Here is a 26,595-nt window from a genome sequence, read left to right on the forward strand (position 1 = left end):
AGGCTCCGGACGCGCAGGCTCAGCGGCCATGGCTTACGGGCCCAGCTGCTCCGCGGCATGTGGGAATCTTCCTGGACCGGGGCATGAACCCGTGTCCCCTGCATCAGCAGGCAGACTCTCAACCACTGTGCCACCAGGGAAGCCCTATTTCGTTCTTTTTTATGGCCGAGTAATATTCCATTGTATATTCCACATCTTCTTTATCCATTCCTCTGTCGATGGACATTTATGTTGCTTCCATGTCTTGGCTGTTGTAAATAGTTAAAGCCAACTACTTTTCACTGTCCTTTGCTCACTGTCCTTTCACTGCTCCTTTGCCTCTGCAACATCCTCTTAAATTGTCCTTTCTCCACTTTAATTCTTGCCTCCATGCAATCAGTTCTTAGCATAGAGACCAGAGAGATCTTTTAAAAATTAAGTATGTTATATAATGTTATTTCAGTTGCTTAAAGCCCCCCAGTGGCTTTTCACTTCAATTAGAGTGAAATCCCAACTTTGTACCAAGGCGTCCAAGACCCCTTGAGGTGGCCCTTGCCTACCTGTCTGATTCCTATGATTCCCATGATTCCCACCCTCCTTCATTATTTTCCATTTACACTGACCTATATTATTATTACGGTTATTGTTTGTATTACCAATATAACAAGCATAAAATTTACCCTTTTAATGATTTTTAAGTGTACAATTCAATGATATTAAGTACATTCACATCACTTTGCAACTATCACCATTATCCATTTTCGGAATTTTTCATCATCCCAAACAGAGACTCTGTACCCATTAAACAATAACTCCCCATTTCTCCCTCCCCCCTAGTCCCTGGTAACCTCTACTCTCTGTCTCTGTGACTTTGTCTATTATATGTATCTCATGTAACGGTCTTTGTGTATATATGTGTGTGTGTGTTTGTTTTTGTTGCTTGAACATGTCAAAATCATTGTCACGGGGCTTCCCTGGTGGCGCAGTGGTTGGGAGTCCGCCTGCCGATGCAGGGGACACGGGTTCGTGCCCCGGTCCGGGAGGATCCCACATGCCGTGGAGCGGCTGGGCCCGTGGGCCATGGCCGCTGGGCCTGCGCGTCCGGAGCCTGTGCTCCGCGGCGGGAGAGGCCACAACGGTGAGAGGCCCACGTACCGCAAAAAAAAAAAAAAAAAAAAAAAATCATTGTCACCTATGAGTCTGTACTCCTGATTACAATGTCCACAGGGTTGGTTGCTTTCTGTCACTCACTTACTGGATACTGTAGTTGAGGTATCGCTACCCATTGCCACCCCCAACTCCTCCGTCCCCACCGTACACTCAGTCTTTCTCTCATGGCCCTGTTTGATTTCTATACTAGAGTGTCCATTTATCAAGAGCCGGGCCCTTGCCTGTCTTGTTCATTGTTTCTCTAGTGCCTAGAGCAATATTTGGTGCTAAGCAGAAGTGAATAAACACACATTTATTATCTACAGTGTGCTGTGCTCAAGAGACATGAAAAATGAATGAGACATGCTTCCTGCCCTCAAGGTTTGTGCTATTTTTATGAAGAAGACTGACATGCAAGCAAATAATTGTAGTAAACATTTTTTTTTTTTTTTTTTGCGCTATGCGGGCCTCTCACTGTTGTGGCCTCTCCCGTTGCGGAGCACAGGCTCCGGACGCGCAGGCTCAGTGGCCATGGCTCACGGGCCCAGCCGTTCCGCGGCATGTGGGATCTTCCCGGACCGGGGCACGAACCCGTGTCCCCTGCATCGGCAGGCGGACTCCCAACCACTGTGCCACCAGGGAAGGCCCTGTAGTAAACATTTTAAATGACCATTGAAGGATGATCAAGTACTGTGAATGATAGTGTGTTTGTGGCTGTCGGGCTGGGGAGGTGTGGAGGAGTCAAGGAAGGCTTAACAGCATTGTTGATATTTGAATACATTTTGAAGGCAGACAAGGAGTTTCTAGACCGATGAGGACAGGGCATTCCTGTCAGAAGGAACTGCATATTTATGTAAGGGAAATTCTGCTAAAGAGGTAAAATGAAGTGCTGTGATGGCTCAACTCCAGCTAATGCTTCCTCCCTTGATCTCCAATAGTACTTAATACCAACACTCAGGGTGGCACTGGTTTCATTTCCTGTGCCAACTGCAGTTGCCTGGACTGTTGGGTTAAGAAGGATTCTGAGGCAGAGCTCAGTGGGATAAAGTGCTATGATGGATTCACAATGCTGACATTTGTGGTTGCAGGGGAAAACGGAGGCTCTTGTACTATGCTTTTGCTGAACCTGACCACTGCTTTCTTTGGTATTTAATAAACCAAATGTAGAATTTTACCATAAACATGGTGACTTTAAAGTAATAAAGCTATTTTCTGTTAGTTCCCCAACCTTTGCAAATAAATTAAAAGTCACATGCTATGTACTGTTATGTGATCTTTTGATCCTTACATCTAATTTTTTTAATGTATGGTGGTCTCGTCTTCCTAGAAAAATCTTAGGCTTCCTGACATAAAGATTAAGGTTACACTTCTATTCTCCGCCCTCACTCCACCCTACCCCACTCTGCCTTGCTCTGGTGCTGGCTTAACACTGAGCACCCATAGGGGTATTCTGAACATTTGTCTGATTGCATTGACTTGTCGATGGTTTCATCATAATCAGACCAACTTCAGACATGTGGGAAACTTAACTGAAAATAGAGAATTGCCCTTATGACATACAACATGGCCCTGGTGATTCACTGCTTTTAACTTGTTCCCGGCTTTGCTCCAGAGTCTTGGTTGTCTTGCTCTGAGGGTCTTCTACAAGCTTATCACTGAGAAAGAAGAGACACATTGCACTGTGCTCGGTAATGCATATGGAAGTGCCCACGTTTCAATACCATGTCAACCTTTCATGGTAAGAAAGTTAATAAGTATATTAATTATGCAAACCTTCAAAAATATAGGTGAATAAAAAAGAAAAGAAGGCACCATAAGCCTATCACAGTTAAGAGTTAACCACTATGAACATTCTGATATTTTGGTAAATATTCTTTTAGATATATAATGATATATGTTGAAAACAGTAAAAGTAGAACCATATTGTATATACTGTTGGGTAACCAGCATTTTTTAAACTTGATAGTATACCATAAACGTCTATAACATTAAATATCATAAAAATTCATGTTAATGACTGTATATTAATTCAGTAAATAGATGCACAATATTTATTTATTCAGCCACCTCTGAGCATTTTTTTACTTGAGATATAATTGATATATAGCATTATATTAGTTTCAGGTATACAACATGATTCGATATTTGTATATATTGTGAAGTGATCACCACGATAAAGCTAGTTAGCATCCATCACCTCACATAGTTACAATTTTTTTCTTCTTTTGGTGAAAACTTTTAAGATCCACTTTCTTAGCAACTTTCAAATATGTAAAACAGGGGGCTTCCCTGGTGGCGCAGTGGTTGAGAGTCCGCCTGCCGATGCAGGGGACGCGGGTTCGTGCCCCAGTCCGGGAAGATCCCACATGCCGCGGAACGGCTGGACCCGTGAGCCATGGCCGCTGAGCCTGCGCGTCCGGAGCCTGTGCTCCGCAACGGGAGAGGCCACAGCAGTGAGAGGCCCGCGTACCGCAAATACGTAAAACAGTATTATTAACCATAGTCACCATGCTGTACATTACTTCCCCATGACTTATTTATTTTATAACTGGAAGTTTGTACCTTTTGACCCACTTCACTCATTTCTCCAATCTTCCACCCCCTACCTCTAGCAGCCTGTGTGTCTGTGAGTTTATTTTTTGTCTTTTGAGTGTGTTTGTTTTTTAGATTCCACATATAAGTGAAGTCATACAGTATTTGTCTTTTTTTTGGCTGTGCCACATGGCTGATAGGATTTTAGCTCCCCAACCCGGGCCCTCAGCAGTGAGAGCTCGGAGTTCTAACCACTGGACCGCCAGGTAATTCCCTGTCTTTCTTTGTCTGACTAATTTCACTTAGCACAGTGCCCTCAGGTTTCATCCATGTTATTGCAAATTGGGCAGGTTTTCCTTTGGTCATAATCCACACAGGAATAAACATCTTTGCATCAGATGTTTGTGAACATCCATGATTCGATGAAATGACTGTTAATATAGCTCATTCTGTGAGACTTTTATTGCAGGCAAACTCAATTCATTGAATGAGAGATGTTAACATTAATTTTAAGGGTTGCATTCAGGGGCAAATTAAATAAAACTGGTTTAGTCTCTTTCCCCTCCTCCTCAGTGCTTTTATAAGCTCTTCTACATCCTTCTTGAAACTTCTTATTTAGGAAGATTTGTTTATTAACTCATTCATTCATGTATTCAGGCACTTACCATTTACTAGAATTCTAAGTACTTGATGTGTATTTTCTATTTTTAACCAATGGAACATACAGAGAGGTGAGGAGAATATAGAAAAGAAGAGCAATGTAGAAAAGAACAGGTTAAAAAGTATGAAAATGGAACAAGTAATTTTATGAAAATATGTTTTGGGGAGTTCACCCCCTTCCCCACAGTTTAAAGTAATTCACTACCTTCAACCTCCACCTTAACAATGTAAGGGCATTAAAATACTAATCTGTTTACATTATAGGGAGTTTTTTTGGTATTCATACAGTATTTTAAATTTTATTTTACTGTGGTAAGAACATTTTACATGGGATCTACCCTCTTAAATTTTTGAGTGTACAGTACATCATTGTTGACCACAGGCATGAAATTGTACAGCAGATCTCTACAGCTTATTCACTTGCTTGACTGAAACTCTATGCCCATTGATTAGTAACTCCCCATTTCCCTCTCCCCTCAGCCACTGGCAACCACCATCCACTCTTTGATTCTATGAATTTGACTATTTTAGATATGTGGGCTCAGGCAGTATTTGTCCTTATATGACTGGCTTATTTCCTTTAGCATAATGTCCTCAAGGTTCATCCATATTGTAGCATATTGCAAAATTTCCTTTTTTTTAGGACTAAATAGTATTCCGTTGTATGTATAGACCACATTTTCTTTATGCATGTATCTGTTGATGGACATTTAGGTTGTTCCCACATCTTGGCTATTGTGAATAGTGCTGCAATGAATTTAGGAATGCTAATATCTCTTCGAGATCCTGATTTCAATTGTTTTGGATAAGTACCCAGAAGTGGGATTGCTGGATCATATGGTAGTAATATTTTTAATTTTTAAAAAATTTTTTTTAAAGAGTAGCCAGGGTGGCCCTTTATTTTATTTATTTATTTATTTATTTATGGCTGTGTTGGGTCTTCATTTCTGTGCGAGGGCTTTCTCTAGTTGTGGCAAGCGGGGGCCACTCTTCATTGCGGTGCACGGGCCTCTCACTGTCGCGGCCTCTCTTGTTGCAGAGCACAGGCTCCAGACGCGCAGGCTCAGTAGTTGTGGCTCGTGGGCCTAGCTGCTCCGTGGCATGTGGGATCTTCCCAGACCAGGGCTCGAACCCGTGTCCCCTGCATTAGCAGGCAGATTCTCAACCACTGCGCTACCAGGGAAGCCCATATTTTTAATTTCTTGAGGAATCTCTGTATTGTTTTTTAGAGCAGTTGTACCATTTTGCATTCCTACCAGCAGTGTGCAAGCATTCCAGTTTCTTCACATCCTTGCCAACTCTTGTCCTTCTTTTCTTTTTTTGATAATAGCCAATCTGACTGGTGTGAGGTGATATCTCATTGTGGTTTTGATTTGCATTTTCCTGATGCTTAGTGACGTTGAGCATGTTTTTATATACCTGTTGGCCATTTGCATGTTTTCTTTGGAGAAATGTCTATTCAAGTCCTTAGCTCATTTTATTTAATTAATTAATTTATTTATTTTTTCACACACACTGTATTTTATTTTTACAAGAGATAAATAAACTGACACCAAGCATTGTAAATGGATGACCACAACAAAAGCAACAAGGATTGCAATTACCAAACACGAAACACACTCATACTATGTCATAATATTGACATTCAGTCCAGTAATCCTCCACTGTAACAGCTCCTTTACTTTGCAGTGAAAATTGATTTGTATATTTTTTGCCTCTGAGTCCTTGTGGGATTTTTTATTTTTATTCAAACAGAAAGTCACAAAAATTATAATCATCCTCATCAGTTCACTCAGTCCCATGTAATTAATTTTTTTTATCTTGATCTTTTGTTAGCACTTTTATGAATTCATCAGTTTTCCATTAGAGTTCTGAAAATGTTTATTCATTCAGTTCAGCAGTATAGTCAGTTACCAGAAACCTGTACTTGTCAGAGTCTTTTCCATGAATTCCTTGAAGATGAAACCCTTTTTTTTTTTTTTGCGGTACGCGGGCCTCTCGCTGTTGTGATCTCTCCCATTGCGGAGCACAGGCTCCGGACGCTCAGGCTCAGCGGCCATGGCTCACAGGCCCAGCTGCTCTGTGGCATGTGGGATCTTCCCGGACTGGGGCACGAACCCGTGTCCCCTGAATCGGCAGGCGGACTTTCAACCACTGCGCCACCAGGGAAGCCCGAAACCCTTTTATAGGAACATTTTTGCAAAAGCATCAGAGTACACCCAGAACTGTCTGTAAATGACAAAAGACTTAAAAATGACCACGGTTAAAGATTTGATGAAAGTTCATAATAATGCAATTGACAAGGAAATTTAGTTATTTCTGAGATACACATTTTAAAGTAATAACTAGAATTATGACTTATAACTTTATAGCAGAACATATAAGATTTTTAGAAATTTCATGTAATGTCTGAAACATTTATATTAACATATTTCCATACAAATAACCCAAAGAAAGTTTAGTATTAGTTTTTTGTTTGTTTGTTTGTTTGTTTATACTGCAGGTTCTTATTAGTCATCAATTTTATACACATCAGTGTATACATGTCAATCCCAATCACCCAATTCAGCACACCACCATCCCCACCCCACCACGGTTTTCCCCCCTTGGTGTCCATATGTTTGTTCTCTACATCTGTGTCTCAACTTCTGCCCTGCAGACTGGTTCATCTGTACCATTTTTCTAGGTTCCACATACATGCGTTAATATACAATATTTGTTTTTCTCTTTCTGACTTACTTCACTCTGTATGACAGTCTCTAGATCCATCCACGTCTCAACAAATGCAAGTCCTTAGCTCATTTTAAAATCAGGTTATTAGTTTTATTATAATTGAATTGTTGGAATTCCTTATATATTTTGGAGATTCACACCTTATCAGATATATGGTCTGTAAGTATTTTCTCCCATTCCATAGGCTGCCTTTTCACTCTGTTGATTGTTTCCTTTGCAGTACAGAAGCTTTTTAGTTTGATATAGTCCCACTTATTTATTGATGTTTTTGCTGCCTTTGCTTTCCATGTCATATCCATGAAGTCATTGTCAAGATCAATGTCATGAAGCTTTTCCCCTGTATTTTCTTCTAGGGTTTTTACAGTCTTAAATCTTATGTTTAAGTCTTTAATCCATTTTGGATTGGTTTTCATTTGTGGTATAAGATAAAGGTCCAGTTCTTTCTTTTGCATGTTTTGCCAGCACCATTTGTTGAAGAGACTGTCCTTTCCCCATTGTGCATTCTTGGCATCCTTGTCAAAGATTAGTTGACAAAATACACATGGATTTACTTCTGGGCTCTCTGTTCGGTTCCATTGGTCTATATGGCTGTCTTTTTGCCACTACCATACTGTTTTGATTACTGTAGCTTTGCAGTATAGTTTGAAATCAGGAAATGTGATGCTTCCTCTTTCTCAAGATTTTTTTGCCTATTTGTCATCTTTTGTGGTTCCATATGAATTTTAGAGTTGTTTTTTCTATTTCTGTAAAAAATGCCATTGAGATTTTGATAGAAATGTATTGATTCTATAGATTGCTTTGGGTAATATGGACATTTTAATAACATTAATCTTCCAGTCAATGAACATAAGATATTTTTCCATTTGTTTGTGTCTTGTTTAATTTCTTTCATCAATGTTTTGTAGTTTTAAGCATACAAGTCTTTCACCTCCTTAGGTAAGTTTAATCCTAGATATTTTATTCTTTTGGTGCTATTGTAAATGAGATTGTTTTCCTAATTTCCTTTTTGTATAGTTCATTGTTAGTGTACAGAAACGCAACTGATTTTTTTGTATTTTGATTTTGTATCCTGTAACTTTACTGAATTTTTTGATTAGTTCTGACAATTTTTAACGGAGTTTTTAGGGTTTTCTAGATATAAATTATGTCATCTGCAAGCAGAAAATTTTACTTCTTCTTTTCTGATTTGGATGCCTTTTATTTATTTTTCTTATCTAATTCATCTGGCTAGGACTTCCAGTACTATGTTGAGAGTGGGTATTCTTGCCTTGCTTCTGATCTTAGAGGAAAATCTTTTAGTTTTTCACTATTGGGTATGATGTTAACTATGGACTTTTCATATATGGCCTTAATTATGTTGAGGCCATTTCCTCTAATTCTAGTTTGTTGAGAGTTTTTATCATGAAAGGATGTTGAATTTTGTCATCTATTGAGATGGTCATGTGATTTTTATTCTTCATTCTATTAATGTGGCATATCACTTTAATTGATTTTTGTGTGTTAGACCATCCTTGCATCCCACGGATAAATGCCTCTTAATCAAGGTATATGATCCTCTTAATGTGCTGTTGAATTCAGTTTGCTAATATTTTGTGAAGATTTTTGCATCTAAACTCATCAGGGATATTGGCTTATAGTTTTCATGTAGTGTCTTTGTCTTGCTTTACTATCACGGTAATGCTAGCCTCATAAAATGAGTTTGGAAGTGTGCCCTCCTCTTCATTTTTTTGGAAGAGTTTGAGAATGTTTGGTGTTAATTCTGACTTAAATGTTTACTAGAATTCTCCTGTAAAGCCATCTGGTCCTGGACTTTTCTTTGGGAAATTTTTGATTACTGAATCAATCTCCTTACTAGTTATAACACTGTTCAGACTTTCTTTCTTTAGTCCTCTGGGGATCTCCTTGGAAAAGTTGGGGCTCTGAACGCATGAACCAATCTCTTCGTTCTGAGTGAAATTGAGGGGTAGGTTAGCTCTTCCTAATTATGCTATGCCAGGAGCAGTGTCTCTTGTGAGAGGTGTCCCGAACCTCAGTACTGAATTGGTGAGTCTGTTTTTACATTCTCCTGGGTGCAGGAGACTTTCGGTTGGTTTCTGATTTCTCACAAAGGGAAATTGTCCGTAAATTGTTGCTGAACTGGTGTGTTTGTCAAGAGAAGGAGGACTTTTTACTCTACCATCTGGCTGACTTTACTCCTCTGGGGAGGGAGATATTTTTAACTACCCTTAATTTTTCTCATAAAATTTTAATACTAAAGGTAGTTTTGGGGGGCTGATATTCAGAATACTTATTGTAAATGATTTATAGTAATTTTATTGACATTTTCTTTGTTCCATTTAGATAACTTGAAATTCCCTATTTCAATAAATGCCGAGCCCTGTATAACATTGAAGGGAGGCCGTGGAAATCTGTATCTTTACTACATTCCAAGTAAGTCCAAAGTTTTGTTTTTGTAGATTACAATTAAAAGCGTTCCAGAAATATCAATGAAAAATGATGGTGTTCTACATGTATGAGTATTAGTTTTCTCTTGCTATGTAACAAATTACCACAATCTTAATGGCTTAAAACAGGACATATTCTTTATCTCATAGTCTTCGTATGTCAGTAGTCTGGGCATGGCTTACCTGTGTCAGCTTCAGGAGGTCTCCCACAAGGCTGCAATTAAGGTGTTGGCCAGGGTTTCTTCTGAAGGCTCAACTAGGGAAGGACCCGATTCTAAGCTTATGTGGTCGTTGACAGTGTTCAGTTTCTGTCTGACTGTTGGCCAGCCCTCAGTTCTTTGTCATGTGGGCCTTTTCATCATGGCTTCTTGTTTCCCTGAAGTTAGCAAGGGGGACAGTTAACTAACAAGATAGAAGTCACAGTCTTATGTAGCCTAATGATGAAAGTGCCACCCTATCACCTTTGCTGTATTCTGTTTGTTAGAAGCAAGTCACTAGGCTAGCTCATACTCATGAGGAGGGATTACATAATGGCATGGTAAAAATTGAAATAATTTGAAACTTCTAACCATCTACTAGGTATATCCATTGTCAATCATTAGATATTCAGCTGATAAGTAAACTTGGGTTTCCATGAGTCAAAGATTTGCGTATGAGCAAGCAAGGACTTTTTTTCCTAAAGGTGACCTTTCTAGAAAAAAATATGTTGATGATATGAAAAAAGGCAATGATTTTTGTTTTGTTTTGTGTTATTTCTTCTTCTTCCTCTCTATGATTTTACTTGCCATCATCTTATAAAAGTTAATTGGGTGATGGTGATAGCACTGGGCTGGATCTGAGTGTTTGTGAAAACGCACAGAAGTTTCATCCTCTCCTACCGGTCAGCTGTTGCCTGTAAGGATCCCAGGAAATTCAGTTGTAATCATCATCATTATCATCATTGTTTTCATTATCACTATTATCATTTACATCCTAGCTTATATTTGGAGCTTATCCTTTAAAATGTGCTTTTCCATAAATAAACTAAAGAAACATATCCCCCTGATTTTAGTTCTCCAGCTTACAGGAAAAAGGGTAGTTGAGAATCTAGAAATGATAGACGATAAACTTATGCTTTAATTTTCCTGAAAACCTGTATCTTGATACTTTGTTTCTGCATTCATTTATTCATTAAAAAATACTTAGTAAATGTATAGTTTATTTCAAGTATTATGCTAGGTGCTGTGAATTCATTGATAAAAAAGACATTCTCTTGACCTTCAAGAATCTCTCAGTGCAATAGAAGAGGCAGATGTGTAGATAATATAGTATGATAAGTGAAATGATAGCAATAAGGCTTAGTGGTAGCACAGAGGAAAGAACAATGAGCTACTTGCTCCACTTTCTTGGCCAAGGGGGAAATAAATAATCTACATTTTTTTTTTTTTTAACTGAAGTATAGTTGATTTACAATACTATATTGAGTTCAGGTGTACAACATAGTGTTTCAGTACTTTTACAGATTATACTCCATTTAAAGTTATTACAAAATAATGGCTATATTTCCCTGTTCTATATGATATATCCTTGTTGCTCATTTTATACATAGTAGTTTGTATCTCTTAATCCCCTAAAATAATCTAAATTTTTGCCCAACAAAGGCTCTACAATTTCTTCCTCTTTTCTCAGGTTTTGTTTTCTGGTCTATGTGGGGTGCTTTACCTCTAGGTATTTGCAAAAGTGTTTATTTACATAATGAATGACCTCATTTTCAAGTGAGCCCCTTCCCCTTAACACACAGGAAACAGGCCTTCCAGACCCAAGTAATAATAATACAACACAGTTTCACTTAGGGTTCTCTGAAAAGCAGATACCAAGAAGGAATTAGACATACAAAGGATTTTGGGGGGGGAAATGTTTGTGAACAATAAAGGAAAGAGGAAGCTAGAGCAGGCAAGGAGAGGAGGCAGATTGAAGCGTTGGTCCGATACCTTTGAAATGAGAGAGAAGGAAGGAGAATTTGGTAGGATGGTCATCAGACCAAAATGCATCCCTGAGACATCCTCAGCCAGGTCAGTGGGGAGTCTTAGAGCAATGATTGCCTGTCACACGTGTCCCATGATAGGCAGGTGTAGGCTGGCTCTAGTGTCCTTGTTGTGCTCGGTCATTATAGGAGCAGACTGTTCGAGTCTGGCCTCCGGATGAGTGCTAAGATATATCTAAAAGTGCAGTAGCTGGTGGCTGTCTGCCCACGGCCCTCCTCCACACAGATTCTTTGGAAGGGAGTTTTGAGCAGCACACCTCCGTGGCCACCACAAATACCCTAATCACTTACTAAATATGACATTTATATAACATGATATTAATTCAGTAATGAAAGAATGATTCAGTCATGTTTGTTTTTTGTGTGTGTGGTTCGCGGGCCTCTCACTGCTGTGGCCTCTCCCGTTGCGGAGCACAGGCTCCGGACGCGCAGGCTCAGCGGCCATGGCTCACGGGCCCAGCCGTTCCGCGGCATGTGGGATCTTCCCAGACCGGGGCACGAACCCGTGTCCCCTGCATCGGCAGGCAGACTCCCAACCACTGCGCCACCAGGGAAGCCCCGAGTCATGTTTTTTTATGATGCTTTGTAGTTATGACCTGAGTTTCCCTAGAATATACTAGAACATCTGTATAAAATGTGGGCCACATTTATAGAAATCAACCTTATTTTTGTGGCCCTATCGCTACTTAAATTCAGTAAGAGCTATAAGAGCAATCTTGTACCAAAAATAGGTTGGGAATGGAAATGATTTGAGACTTCATAGCCTTGCTAATAAATTATATGTCACTATTAACTAATTGACATATACAGCTGGTTCATAAGCCTTCCTCAACGTTATTTTCAGAAGTTCCCAAAGTTGTGTTAGGTGAGCTCAAAAACAGTCTTCTTCGCTAAACCCCCGAGAGCCACCATGTTTCTTGTCTCTCACTCCAACACCCACATTGATATCTCTGGCCTGCTGAGCCATGCAAGTGGTACCTCACTTCAACCACTGTTCACGTGCCTAACATGACCACAGTGATATCTAAGGGCAAGAAGCTTCTCAAGATGTAAAGGGTTGAGATGTCAAAGCAGCACTTCCTTTCTTGGAATCATTGAAGACTGGAATCATAGTGTGTTCCACGCAGAAATGGAAGAAGATTCTTTGTTCTGCATTATCGTTGGATGCCACGCTACCAGGTGCTTGTATCTCAAGGCATCCCTTGTGAAAACAGCTCTTCAACTTCTATACACATCCCTGCTTTGAGAAAGGTTCAGGTCCATGCCCGTGGCGTGGGCCACGGGGCCACTGTTTGAAACAGACTGTATAACGTTCTTCTTCTCTACACTTTACCCTGAAAGTAGAGAAGTGGAGACAAGTAAGGAAGTTTGGTGGTACTTTAGGCTCAGAGTAACGAGAGGCTGCATTAAGATAGTGGTAATGGGGATAAAAGGGACACCAGTAGGATCGACCGGGATTAGGAATTCTAGTGCTGATTTGGTGATGAAGATAAGGAAATCAATTTTGGATCTTTTGGGTGTGGTAATAAGTGACATTTGAGTAGAGATATTGAATGCACACAGGGGACAGATGCTTAAAAGAAAGGTTGAGACTAAAGATGAAGATTTGGGAGTTATTACCCTATGTGGTATTTAAAGCTGGGGAGAGTGTGCAGTGTGAAAATTGAGAAGCACTGAGATTAGAATCCTAAGAAAGATGAGTCAGTGAGCTAGACTGGGGAGAGGAGTCAGAACGCAGAACGGTTGGAGGACAAGAAGAAGAGAGTGGTAGCGCCAACACCAAAGGAAGGACAGGGTTTTGAGGAAGGAGCTAGCAGTTCTGTTCTGCATAGCCAAGTTCAAGGTAAAGATGGAAAAACTTTTTTTAAATTTTTATTATGGCTACAATGAGTCATGGTGACCTTATTAGGAAAATACTTTCCATGAGGTAGTGGTTACAATAATTGTTTTCATTATAAGAGAGATTGTGCATCTTGTCCAGTTGGGCCAACTGAGTAACTTAGAAGAGTTGAGCAAAATGCATTTCTTCCTGGAATTTTCCATCTTCATTGGTAATAAAGAGATCCTGAGGAAATAATAAATAGCTCATCTATTTAATTTTTAATCAAAAGGTTCAATTTTGTTCTCCAAGAAATCTTTCATCAAAACAACCTTCCTGGTCTTCCCTGGTGGCGCAGTGGTTGAGAATCTGCCTGCCAATGCAGGGGACACGGGTTCGAGCCCTGGTCTGGGAAGATCCCACATACCGTGGAGCAACTAGGCCCGTGAGCCACAACTACTGAGCCTGCGCGTCTGGAGCCTGTGCGCCACAACAAGAGAGGCCACGACAGTGAAAGGCCCACGCATCGCGATGAAGAGAGGCCCCCGCTTGCCGCAAATAGAGAAAGCCCTCCCACAGAAACGAAGACCCAACACAGCCAAAAATAAATAAATAAATATATAGAAAAAAGAAAACCTTCCTTTCTCTTCCCTCTCTTTTGAATTTCCTAGTGGAACTATGACTACAACTGGAAATTTTATATTTTCATTTGATAGTTTTCTCAAAAATATAGGTTATTCTATTTTTAGGCATAGCCCACATAATTCTCACTGTGGAACATTCTATTTGATTACAATCAACTAGTGGCCCTCTCAGAACTTCACTTTTCTCGTCTACAAAACAGGATAATAATATCCACATTATAGGTAGTTGTCATAATTAAATGAAATAATGTAGGAAAAGCACAGGGCATATTTTAAGTATACACTAAATGTTGGTTTTTAAATATTTATTAAAAAATACCTTATTTGAGTGGCTAATGAAATTTTTTTCTTTTTAAGGAAGAGACATAAAAAGCTTATATTTCAATATCTATGTATCTTTTAAGTCCGTGAATTTCCCAGTGCGCAAACAAGTTATTTGCCGAGGATCTGATGATGATTATTCTTTTTGCCGAGCTCTGAAGGGAGGTAAGCATTCAATTCGTATTACCCTCAGAATAGAGTATAATACCTTATGAGAACGCTATGAAAATTAAATACATTAAAAATGTGAAGTTCCTTTTCTGATAATAATTCTTTATTTCCAACCAAAGTTTTTCTTTTAGCAGTTTAGACAATATTTTACAATTATGTTACTGGATTGTTATTAAGATGACACTTATTTGGTGTGTTTGAAGGGATATTAAAATTTTTACCTTGTTCAGATTAATACTGTATATTTACCCTTGGTTATGGTTCTCTGTTTCTAAATATTACATTTATTATTTTTCATAAAAACACAATAGATTTTTCTATGCACTTACATTCGTTCCCTCAGTGTCTTTTCTCCCCTTTTTTCCACCCTGGAATTATTCACAGAATCATAAAATTTCAAACTTTAGGAACTTAGAGGTCACTTATTGCAAACCCATGAATTTTTCCTTAATAATTTTTAAACTAGCATTTTAAATAGTTTAAAAAATTCTATATATCATATTGTCACATTACCAAAAACTAGAAAATGAAAACAATCAAAAAGTCACAGAATCATATTTCTAAGAACATTTTGTTCTCATTTTTTCATTCATGCATATTGTTATGCAGTTGTAAGTATACTGTACTATAATTATTTTCTCTTTTTTTTTTCTTGCGGTACGTGGGCCTCTCACTGTTGTGGCCTCTCCCATTGCGGAGCACAGGCTCCGGACGTGCAGGCTCAGTGGCTATGACTAATGGGCCTAGCCCCTCCGCGGCATGTGGGATCTTCCTGGACCGGGGCACGAACCCGTGTCCCCTGCATCAGGAGGCGGACTCTCAACCACTGCGCCACCAGGGAAGCCCTAATTATTTTCTTTTTAAAAATTAATTTATTTAATTATTTGACCAGATAATCCATGTGGTTTAAAAATCAGAGTATAAATGTTACATAATGAAACATCTCCCTTAGTGGGTGTGCCCTGGTTTACTTAACTATTTTCCTATTAGACACTTAGTCTTCTTCTGATATTTTTACTATTATAAATAATATTATAATGCATATATAAATATTCTCATATTTTAGATTTGAATATTCTCATGTTTGGAAGAAGGAGTTAACACATAACTCCAAGGGAGATTCCTGAGCTTAAATGGTTTGAATCTATGTGGTTTTGTTTACATAAGGCTGAATTACTTTTCTGAAAGATTGTATCAGTTTATACATTGTACCACTGGCAATATATACGTATAGTAGTTTAATCTCTGTCTTGTTAACATTGGGCATTATCATTTTATTTTTTAAAATTTTTATTGGGGTATAATTGCTTTACAATGGTGTATTAGTTTCTACTTTATAATAAAGTGAATCAGCTATACATATACATATATCCCCATATCCCTCCCTCTGGCATCTCCCTCCCACCCTCCCAATCCCACCCCTGTAGGTGGTCACAAAGCACCGAGCTGATCTCCCTGTGCTATGCAGCTGCTTCCCACTAGCTATCTATTTTACATTTGGTAGTGTATATATGTCCATGCCAGTCTCTCACTTTGTCCCAGCTTACCCTTTCCCCTCCCTGTGTCCGCAAGTCCATTCTCTATGTCTTCAGAACCTTTTTTTTTTTTTTTAGATTCCATATATATGTGTTAGCATATGGTATTTGTTTTTCTCTTTCTGACTTACTTCACTCTGTATGACAGACTCTAGGTCCATCTACCTCACTACGAATAACTCAATTTCGTTTCTTTCTATGGCTGAGTAATAGTCCATTGTATATATGTGCCACATCTTCTTTATCCATTCATCTGTTGATGGACATTTAGGTTGCTTCCATGTCCTGGCTATTGTAAGTAGAGCTGCAATGAACATTGTGGTACATGACTCTTTCTGAATAATGGTTTTCTCAGGGTATAGGGCATTATCATTTTAAAAAAGAAGTTTTAAAAAAACTTTATTAGGTTAAAAAACTTAAGCCTAATTGTTTTTTTTTTGTTTGTTTTTAATAAATTTGTTTATTTATTTTTGGGTGTGTTGGGTCTTCGTTTCTGTGCGAGGGCTTTCTCTAGTTGCGGCGAGCGGGGGCCACGGGCCTCTTCATCGCGGTGCACGGGCCTCTCACTATCGCGGCCTCTCTTGTTGTGGAGCACAGGCTCCAGATATGCGGGCTCAGTAGTTGTGGCTAACAGGCCTAGTTGCTCCGCAGCATGTGGGATCTTCCCAGACCAGGGCTCGAACCCATGTCCCCTGCATTGGCAGGCAGATTCTCAACCACTGCACCACCAGGGAAGCCCCCAAGCCTAATTGTTTTTTATTAACATTTAAAAAATTACTATTGCAGTTGAATGTTTTCCCCTATAATTATTTACAAGTAACCAGTGCCGTCTGTTGTTTAAAAACAGATTTCAGGCAGTTTACATGCATACGTTAATTTGAGCAACATAACATAAATTAGATAGACAAAAATTAGTTGGGACAAAAATGGAAAATAAGGGTAGAGAATTAATGGAACGAGAGTAATATAAAAATTCTTGACAGAAAGGCTTATACTTGCTTTGACAGGGACATCAATTGGATTATACATTTTTTAGCAGTCAATAAAAAAAAAAGTTTCTGGGAGTTCCCTGGCGGTCCAGTGGTTGGAACTCTGCGCTTTCATTGCCGAGGGCCCACATTCGATCCCTGCTTGGGGAACTAAGATCCCACAAGCTGTGCAGTGTGGCCAAAAGAAAAAGTTTCTAAGTAAACCAATCTGCTTGCTATGCAAATGAAGCTTCAAGATATGTCTCCCAGCCAACCAACTCTCCTCATCTCTAACTTGTCTGCCACCCCCAAGCCACATACACATTGTGGAGCTGGCATTGCTTATGAGTCTGGGCTCAGAGCCATAAACACCTGAGTCTGTGTCCCAGCTTTTCCACCTATCAGCAATGTGACCTTGGGTGTTATTGATAGAGGTTAGCTCTATCAACCTCGTTTTCCTCATCTGGGAAATGGGGACAGTGAAACCTATTTTACATGGTTTTAAGGATTAAATTAGAGAATGTGTGTTAAAAAGCTTAGTACATTGCTCAGCGTGAGAATTCTAGAATTATGGTGATTAAATATTCATGTGCATAATAGGATCCTTGTTTTGTTCCTGACTTTATTTATAGTCCTGTCATTTTTATAAGTGAGGAAACCGATGTCTGCAGTGGTTCAGTAACGTGCCCTTGGTCATTTGGAGATCTGGTAATGGAGTAGCCTCCTAACTCTTAAGAACTACTCTTCCACTGGCCATGCTTTCTTTCCCTTTGAAAGAAATCCTCGGGACTTCCCTGGCGGTCCAGTGGTTAGGACTCCACACTTCCACTGCAGGGGACATGGGTTCAATCCCGGGTCAGGGACCTAAGATCCTGCAAGCCTGCACTGTGGCCTAAAAAAAAAAAAAAAAAGAAACCAAAACAACAACAACAACAAAAATGAAAGAAATCCTCTTGGTAGATTACTGTTGTTTAAAAAGTGTCCATTTCTCTCATACAACAGCTTTACAATTATTTCACTTAATCTCTGTGGGATTATGTTGACATTTATGTGACTTTTCAAGGTTTCACTTTCTTGAGATCAAAGATGTATCAGACTCAACCCAGCCTGCCTGCTTCTTCCCACCTCCCCTCCCTGCCTTCCACAAACATCTGTTGAACCTAATTTGAGCGAGTCATGATTTAGGTTGTGGTGATCCAAAGTTGAATGATAGGTTCTCCCTCTTCAGAAGGTCACTCTGTTCTGGGAAAAATAGTCATGGGAACAAATGTTACAAGGAAATGTCATAAATGCTAATAGATTATATGCTCTTAGTCTTAACTGCATAGTTACCAACTTACTGTGACAGGAGAACTCAGATAAGGCTTCAGAGAGTCTTTTATTAGAATCGAGTCTGAGAACATCAGAGAGTGAGGAAAAAGGACATTCCCTGAGAGGAAACAGCATATGCAAACGTATCTAGCCACGAAGGAATATGTTTTATTTGGGGAGTATCTTTTTTGTAGCTGGAGCAGAATGTGTTTGTGGGGAATTGCTGGAGGTGAGCCTAGAAAAGGGGGAAGGAGCCAACATGTAAGTCATGCATAAAATATTGGCCTGCATCTTGTTGTTAGTGGGTGGGGATGACCCACTGAGATTTCCATTTTTGCACATAACTAAGGTCCTTATGGAAGTGTTACCGACCAGAGTTCTTAGCCTTCCCTGATCGATAGAAATTGATAAGAGGGACTTCCCTGGTGATGCACTGGTTAAGAATCTGCCTGCCAATGCAGGGGACACGGGTTCGAGCCCTGGTCCGGGAAGATCCCACATGCCATGGAGCAACTAAGCCCGTAGGCCACAACTACTGAGCCTGTGCTCTAGAGCCCACGTGCCACAGCTGCTGAAGCCTGTGCGCCTAGAGCCTGTGCTCCGCAACAAGGGAAGCCACCGCAATGAGAAGCCTGCGCACCGCAACAATGAGTAGCCCCTGCTCGTAACAGATTCCCTTGCTCGCTCCCTTCCCGAGGTGGGGCGAGCTGGCCAGGGGTCGGCCAGAGGCGTGGCTTAGGTGGTCTGCCCACCCCTTAGGTGGTGGTGTGTGCAGGGGGCATGCGCAGTACCCTGCTTTTGCTCCTGACACCCAGTTTTTGCTTCCGGCTCTTCAGAAGTGGCAGTTGGGGTTTTTTTTGGCCTTTTTGTATCTTGTTGTCCATAATTTGCCCCAACTGGGCCTGCATGCAGTTATTTTTCCTCCCTTACAGTTTCTCTATGCTTTGTTGCTGGAGGAGACGTTAGTCCAGGTGCAAGCACTGCAGCAAAGGGTCCCAGGTCCCAGCCTGTCTCAAAAGGAGGTGGGGTTGGCTGAGGCAAGAAACTTGGATGGAAGGAAACACAGCTGGGAGGCTGTTGAGGGACCACGAGGGCGGCCCTGGGAGTAAAGAGGAAGAGATGAAAGAGAGCGTATTGAGGAACAGGACAGGCGGGAAGTGCTGACTGATCTCATGTGGCAGGCAAACATTAGATCAATCAACAACCGCTCCAGGGCCGTTGACTGGGTGGACGGAAGTGCCTTTATCAGCAATGATGTGTGCAAAAGGAAGGGGCAGATTTTTAAAGAGAAGGATAGCGAGTTCTGGTTTGGCACGTTGGGCTCAAGGCCATTTGGGAACATTCAAATAAACATGTCCATCTGGCAGCCGAATATATGGGCTTAGAGCTCAGGACATTCTGATTTAAGAAGCATTGATGCTGTCAACCGTCCCTTGAAAATTTGGGAATCAAATGAGTAAGGAACATACTCACCAACTTTTAAAATAACTTTCCTTTTTTGGGTTGTTACAAAGGTCATACGTTTTTAGGATATGATATTTAGAAAATATGGGCAAGTGAACATAAAATAAAAATGACACATAATCATTCCACTTCTTTTATTTTTAAAAAATATTTATTTAATTAATTTATTTTGGCTGCGCCGGGTCTTAGTTGCAGTACGTGGGATCTTCATTGCGGCATATGGACTCCTTAGCTGCGGCGTGCATGTGGGATCTAGTTCCCTGACGAGGGATCGAACCTGGGCCGCCTGAATTGGGAGCACAGAGTCTTACCCACTGGACCACGAAGGAAGTCCCTCCACTTCTTATACACACACACACACACACACACACACACACACACACACACACACCCCTTCATTTCTTTCAAAAATACATTTATGAATAAATAAATGGATATTTCAAAAGTGTTTTAAACTTAATAAGTCTGTTAGCCTTATTTTCAGGATTTTGCAAGGGTTGCTGTAACAAGGTACCACAAACTGGGTGGCTTAGAACAACAGAGATTTATCATCTAACAGTTCTGTAAGCTAGAAGTCTGAGATCAAGGTGCTTGTAGGGCTGTGCTCCCTCTGAAGGTTCTCGGGAAGGATCTGCTCCAGGCCTCTCTCCTAGGATCTGATGGCCCCAGGAGACTCTTGCCTTGTAGATCACCTTCTTCTTCCTGTGCCTTCATGTGGTCCCCCCTTTATGCACGTCAGTCTGCATGTCCAAATTTCCCCTTTTCATAAGGACACAGTCATATTCAATTAGGGCCCACCTTAATTACTTCATCTTAATTTGACTGTCCGCAAATATCCTATTTTCAAATAAGGCCATATTCACAGGTACTGGGGGTTAGGACTTGAATATATCTTTTGGGGGGACACTGTGCAACCCCATAACACCATCCCAGGCTTGGGTCCTGCGTCCTGCATAGTTGCCAGGAGACCTGGACTGGACCACTGGTGAGCTGCGTGGATCCCTTTCGGGAAGAGCAGAGAAGGGCCTAAGCTGAGGTTCTGTCTTCCTCTTCTCTCACTCTACCTGGGTTCTCTCTTGGCTCCTTCAAGAGGCTTCAAGCTAACTTCCCATAAGAGGAGAGTGGGAGATATGTCTTTCTCAGAAAGAAAGACAAAACAGTTGAAAAAAGAGGGCTACTCCACAGAAGAGGTTAGAGCTCCTTCCCGCGTGACCTGGTAAACATTTGGGCAGTTCCCCCAGATAGAAATTTGGGAGTTACTTTTTTTTTTTTTTTTTGGCTGCACAGTGTGGCGTGCGGGATCTTAGTTCCCTGACCAGGGATTGAACCCGTGCCCCCTGCCATGGAAGCTCCGAGTCTTAACCACTGGACCACCAGGGAAGTCCCTTGGGAGTTACTCTTGATTTCTTCCTCAGACTCAAGTCCCATCCATCTCCCTCCCTCCCTCCCTCCCTCCTACAAAGCTGACAGGGTTTGCTTCACAACCAGGGCCCTATACTTAGAAGGGCTTCACATTTGGGGTGTACTATTCTGGGATCACAGTCTTGAGATGCTTAGTCATTTTATCTTTGAGCGTGTGTTTTGTACACAAAGTGTGATGGGACAGTGGTGTATGTGCCCACCTCCCCTGGACAGGTTTTGGCTCCCTGCTGCTCACTACCTGCTGGTGCCCTGGGCCCTGTCTGGCATCTCCCTTCTCATCCCATCCAGTGACGCCTGCCACCCTGTGCCCCTGGTGGAGGCCTGGAGCAGGGAGGGTCAGGGTCAGGCATGGTATATCCTGCAGTGTCCGGGCTGGGGTATGGCAGTGGCTGCCCCACCTGGGCTGGCAGCACCGTGGCACTGTTTAGTGGGTGACTAGGTGGGGGCCAGACGGTCTCCCCCGCGGCAGGCAGCTCGTGGAGTTATTGCACAGAGGTTGCAAAACCTTTGAGGGTCACGTGTGGATCTGCAGGCCCGTGGTAAAGAAAGATGCCCGATTTGGCTTCCTTGCCCCGCTCTGGGGTATGAGGCACCTGGCAGCATGTGGGAGGGCGACCCTTTCAGGCCAAGGCTTTGCACAGGTGTACCCCCACCCCCACCCCCAGGTCATTGTGGAGCAGCCCCTGGGTGCCTGTGAGCTTCTACACTTACCTTGCGCCCTGTGCCAGGGAACATTCCCTCGGATTCTTTCATACCTGGGGTACCTTCTCTTCCTCCTTCCAAACCTCCTGAGCCTGGCTTAGGTCCCTTTCTCCTCATCAGCTTCAGGCACCTTCTGGGAATGAGCCACGAAATATAAATTGCGAAACTTCAGTGATTCTGCCTCAGAGTTAAATGCTCTGATATTTGTGTATACAGTCGGCATTGTACGATATAAAGGGGAGTGGCAAAATTCATGCTAATGATTAAAATTTTTGTTTTATTTTGAATACATTAACTAGGAAACAAAAAATATGGCAGTGACTGTAGTTAGCGCTGCTGTGTGGTGTATCTGTAAGTTGCTAAGAGAGTAGATCCTAAAAGCTCTTATCACAAGGAAAAAAACCATTTTTTTCTTTCTTTCTTTTTCTTTTTTTGGTTTTATGAGGTGATGGATTACCGTGATAATCATTTGGCAGTGTATGTAGGTCAAGTTAATTATGCTGTACACCTTAAATTTCTGTGCTATATGTCAATTATATCTCAATAAAATTGAAAGAAAAAAAGTTTAAAACTCATGACAAGTCTAGAGAGAGGGGGAGAGAGACTATGGAAGAAAGGAAAAGACTTTATATTTTAGTACCTTTAATGGATGTTTCCCGTGCTTTCTGAATAAGTGCCCTCCCATTTTCATTTTGTGCTTAGCCTTGCAAATTATGTAGCTGATCTCGGAGCCAGGTATGCAGGGACCAGGTAGTACCAAGAGCTGGAAATTCAGAAGTGGCCAAAGCAAAGCCCCTGTCCTCATAGAGCTTGTAGGCCAATGGAGGAAACAAGATGGTAACTAGGTCACGAAAGAAGATAAAGATGAAAGTGAAATAAGATTCAGTTTACGATAAGTGCTCTCAAGGAAAGCAGCAGGATGACGAGACAGAGCATGATGAGGGAGGTTACCTGAGATGGAGGTCACGGGAGGCATTTACCTCCTTTTCTCTTCACCACTGTCACTGCCTCCTGGGCTCTCACGGATATCCCTGACTTTCTGTGCTCCCCTTAAATCCAACTACTATACAGTCATATGACTCATCTCTCTAAACAGACTCTGACCATTTCACATCCTTGGATGTTTCCCTATCACCTCCATTCTCTTAGTGTGGAACCTGAGTGCATTCACGCTTACTTCTTCAGGTTTACTTCTTAGCACTCCTGCTGCTTCTATTTTTTTTTTTGTGGTACGCGGGCCTCTCACTGTGTGGCCTCTCCCATTGTGGAGCACAGGCTCCTGACGCGCAGGTTCAGCGGCCATGGCTCACGGGCCCAGCCGCTCTGCGGCATGTGGGATCTTCCCGGACCGGGGCACGAACCCGCGTCCCCTGCATCGGCAGGCGGACTCTCAACCACTGCGCCACCAGGGAAGCCCCCTGCTGCTTCTTTGCTTTAATAACATTGAGCCCCTTGCAGGCATACATGTAAGCTATACTGATTTTCACCTTCCTGCCTTTGCTCCTGTTTTTCCAGCCACCTGGAATGTACCCCCTGCCTTCCTTCCCATCTTTTGTGACGGACCTACTGTCACAATAACAATAATATTAACATCAACTATAATATTCATAACATTATCATTATTATTTGCAAGATGCCATGGGAGGGGGGTCTAGAAAGGAGTAACATTTAGTGTTATAATAAATGACATTTGAATGTTAATAACATTTAATGAGTGCTATGTTCCAGGCCTTGTTCTGAGCGCTTACATGTATTAACTTATATAGCCCTTGTGGACAGAGAATGTCACCTGCCATATCAGTAAACAAAGAATGTTGTGGCCATCAAGGCTTCAGCCACTGCAGCCGCCCCCTCCCTTCCCTCCCTTTCCCCCCCACCAGGGTGGACTCTGAGGGGTTTCAGGATGGAGAACACAGGATACCGGCCCTAGATAGTTCAGGTGCACATCAAAGGAATGATTCAGTGAGCCCAGACTCTTGCATCTTCCCATACATGGAAAAGTGCTAAATTCATGAACTTGAGAGGTCTGGTTTTTCTTTAATTTACAGTAATCTTTTGATGTTCCGACTGCCTCAGTTTTTTTTGGAAAAACTTCTATATATTCTGGCTCCTTGCTTACCCCTTTGGAGCAGTGCCTCAGAACTATCTGAGAGACTGTCTCCCAGGCTTAAGTCCTCAGTACGTCCACCGAATAAAGCATAATTCTTAACTATAGGCTGTGCATTTTTTTCAGTTGACACCCTCAGAATAATCCTATGAGGTAGGTGTTATTATCCACTGCCTCATTTCACTGAGGCACAGAGAAGTTAAGTGACTTGTCCAAGGTCACACACCGAGTAAGTAGAGGAGCTGGGATTCAAATCCAAGCAGTTCAGGTCCCAGAGCCATCACTCTTAACAAAAATGCTATCCTGCCTTTATCCTTACTGCATCTTTTCATTGCACATTGTATTTGGAATGGTTTCTTTTCATGTCTGTGTCCCCAAAAGACTTTAACTCTTTGAGGGAAAGGATGGTATTGTACTAACCCTTGTATCCCCAGTCCCTGGTACATAGTAGGCTTTCGATAAATATTGGTTGAACTATTACATTTGAATTGGATTAGCCTTGAATGAAGGATCATAAGATCATGAAGATATGATCACTTTACTAAGTTCAAGAACCAACATCTTAATGTATTAGTACCCCTAATAACAATACTCCCAGAAGCAAATAAATAAATGCTTATTTGTGAGAAATGAAGGTATAGATGTAGACATAATCTATTCATTTGCTGGTAAGGATTGTCTTTAGCCAACCTGGAGAAAAATAATCAATACAGTTTGCACTTGACTATTTATATTACTTTAAGAAAGATTTTTGGTCAATACTGCTTTTGTTAGAGGTTCAGAACATTTCTCTTTCTATCCCTACCCTGTAAGTTCACTGCTTTGTTGTTTCTGACTGGGTCAGTGGAGTGTGGTTTTTCCTGCATTTCTGACTCTGTCCCACAGCTTCCTCAGGGCCAGGCCCATGGCTGTGCATTTCAAGTGACTACGTAGCTAGGCTTCTCGGTGGTGGGATTGGAAGGAGATTTGGTATCCTGGCTGCCCTCCCAAATCTCTCCTCCACCTTTAGGAAGATTTTTCTTTATCATTCCCTGCTAAGAGGCAGCAACAGTAAATATGCACATACGTAACTTGGGATGAAGCATATTAGCACTAGCTTGTTCATCATTCATTCATTATTGAGACCAGTGGGCCTTACAAGTTTGTATCTGCTAAGGGATGAGATATAGGCTGATACTGAGAGGGGCTCAGTGTGGCAGAGGAAGCCACAGGAGAATCGTAGCCAGGGTATAAGATTCATTATTTCTCTATGATTTTGCTTGGGATTGCTTCTGCCAGTAGTAAAATTGTAAGAGGTGCACTGTGGACTACAAACAAGAAAAATCACCTGATGTTAGCCAATAACTTTTTGTATTTTGTATTTTGGTTGTAGAGACTGTGAATACAACAATATCATTCTCCTTCAAGGAAATACGATTTTCTAAGGTATTGTTCAAGTCATTTTGTACTTCCTTAACCTTTTGCAGTAACAGATGTGTTAAGAATTTGAAACGAGCGATTCACAGCTTCTAAAAATATCGATTCAAGATTAAGATGTTCAAGGCTTTTTTTCACTTCTTTTTGGTTTTCGATATTTTGCTCTTTCTTCTTTCTGTGGAATATGGAAAAAATAGAAAACTTACACCAAAGAAAGCCCTTTTTAAATTTTATTTTTTCCTTCCAACATACCTTGCTAAAAGTAATGCTCATTGTTAATATGTTGAATGATCTTTGGGTGAAAGCACTGTAGGACCATTGTGTATAACTCAGTGACTGCCTCCATGGATAATAATGATGTAATTTTAGATATTTGCATTAGAAATGCAATGAAATTTTGCACATGTTTCACTTCTGGTAACTATTTTAAGATAAACATTAATAATGCATATTCTTTACCTATTTTGTTACAAATTATATCTAATGTTTGAAGATTTCATAGGCTAGGCTAGAAAACTGAGAAAGTAAAAACCAATTCAATTTAAATGGCTTTCTCCTAGTAGGATAAAATTCTTATAAAAGTCTTACAAAATAGAAGCATCTAACATTTTATATTACTTGTATTTCTTACTACTCGTTTTAGGGACGATACGATTGTATTACAGAAGCCATTGCTGGGAACACTGAAGAAAGGCTCCTTTGCTTGAACTTTACCATCATATACCACCCTGATTTCAGTTAGAATAAATCGAGCATATGTTTTTATTTTTCAAAGGTTTCATTCTTCATTTAAAATCTTTTTTTTAATTTATTTATTTTATTTGTTTATTTTTGGCTGTGTTGGGTCTTCTTTGCTGCGCACAGGCTTTCTCTAGTTGCGGCGAGCGGGGGCTACTCTTCGTTGCAGTGCACAGGCTTCTCATTGCAGTGGCTTCTCTTGTTGTAGAGTACGGGCTCTAGGCGTGCGGGCTTCAGTAGTTGTAGCACGTGGGCTCAGTAGTTGTGGCTCGTGGGCTCTAGAGCACAGGCTCAGTAGTTGTGGCGCACGGGCTTAGTTGCTCTGCGGCATGTGGGATTCTCCCGGACCAGGGCTCGAACCCGCGTCCCCCGCATTGGCAGGCAGATTCTTAACCACTGCTCCATCAGGGAAGTCTTTTCACTTAAATTTTTTTTTGCACAGTGTATTAGTTTGCTA

The 26,595-nt window shown here is 41.0% G+C and overlaps 1 protein-coding gene across 2 annotated transcripts in view; it reads left to right on the plus strand.

The window, feature by feature from the left end:
- LY96 (lymphocyte antigen 96) overlaps positions 1 to 26,168 on the plus strand; it is a 32,481-nt gene extending 6,313 nt beyond the window's left edge. Inside the window, exons 1-5 of one of the 2 annotated variants that reach the window (XM_059994783.2) lie at positions 2,751 to 2,866; positions 9,394 to 9,483; positions 14,341 to 14,469; positions 25,357 to 25,409; positions 26,044 to 26,168. In XM_059994783.2, the coding sequence (XP_059850766.1) occupies positions 2,851 to 2,866; positions 9,394 to 9,483; positions 14,341 to 14,469; positions 25,357 to 25,409; positions 26,044 to 26,142 (387 nt within the window). In that variant the 5' untranslated portion in view covers positions 2,751 to 2,850 and the 3' untranslated portion in view covers positions 26,143 to 26,168. Of the gene's footprint in view, positions 1 to 2,750; positions 2,867 to 9,393; positions 9,484 to 14,340; positions 14,470 to 25,356; positions 25,410 to 26,043 lie in introns of those variants that run through there. The other variant, XM_059994782.1, reaches the window with a different exon arrangement.
- The last annotated feature ends 427 nt before the right edge of the window (positions 26,169 to 26,595 follow it).

The sequence above is a fragment of the Delphinus delphis genome, chromosome 17 (genome assembly GCF_949987515.2).
Source record: "Delphinus delphis chromosome 17, mDelDel1.2, whole genome shotgun sequence".
Classification (NCBI taxonomy): Eukaryota; Metazoa; Chordata; class Mammalia; order Artiodactyla; family Delphinidae; genus Delphinus; species Delphinus delphis.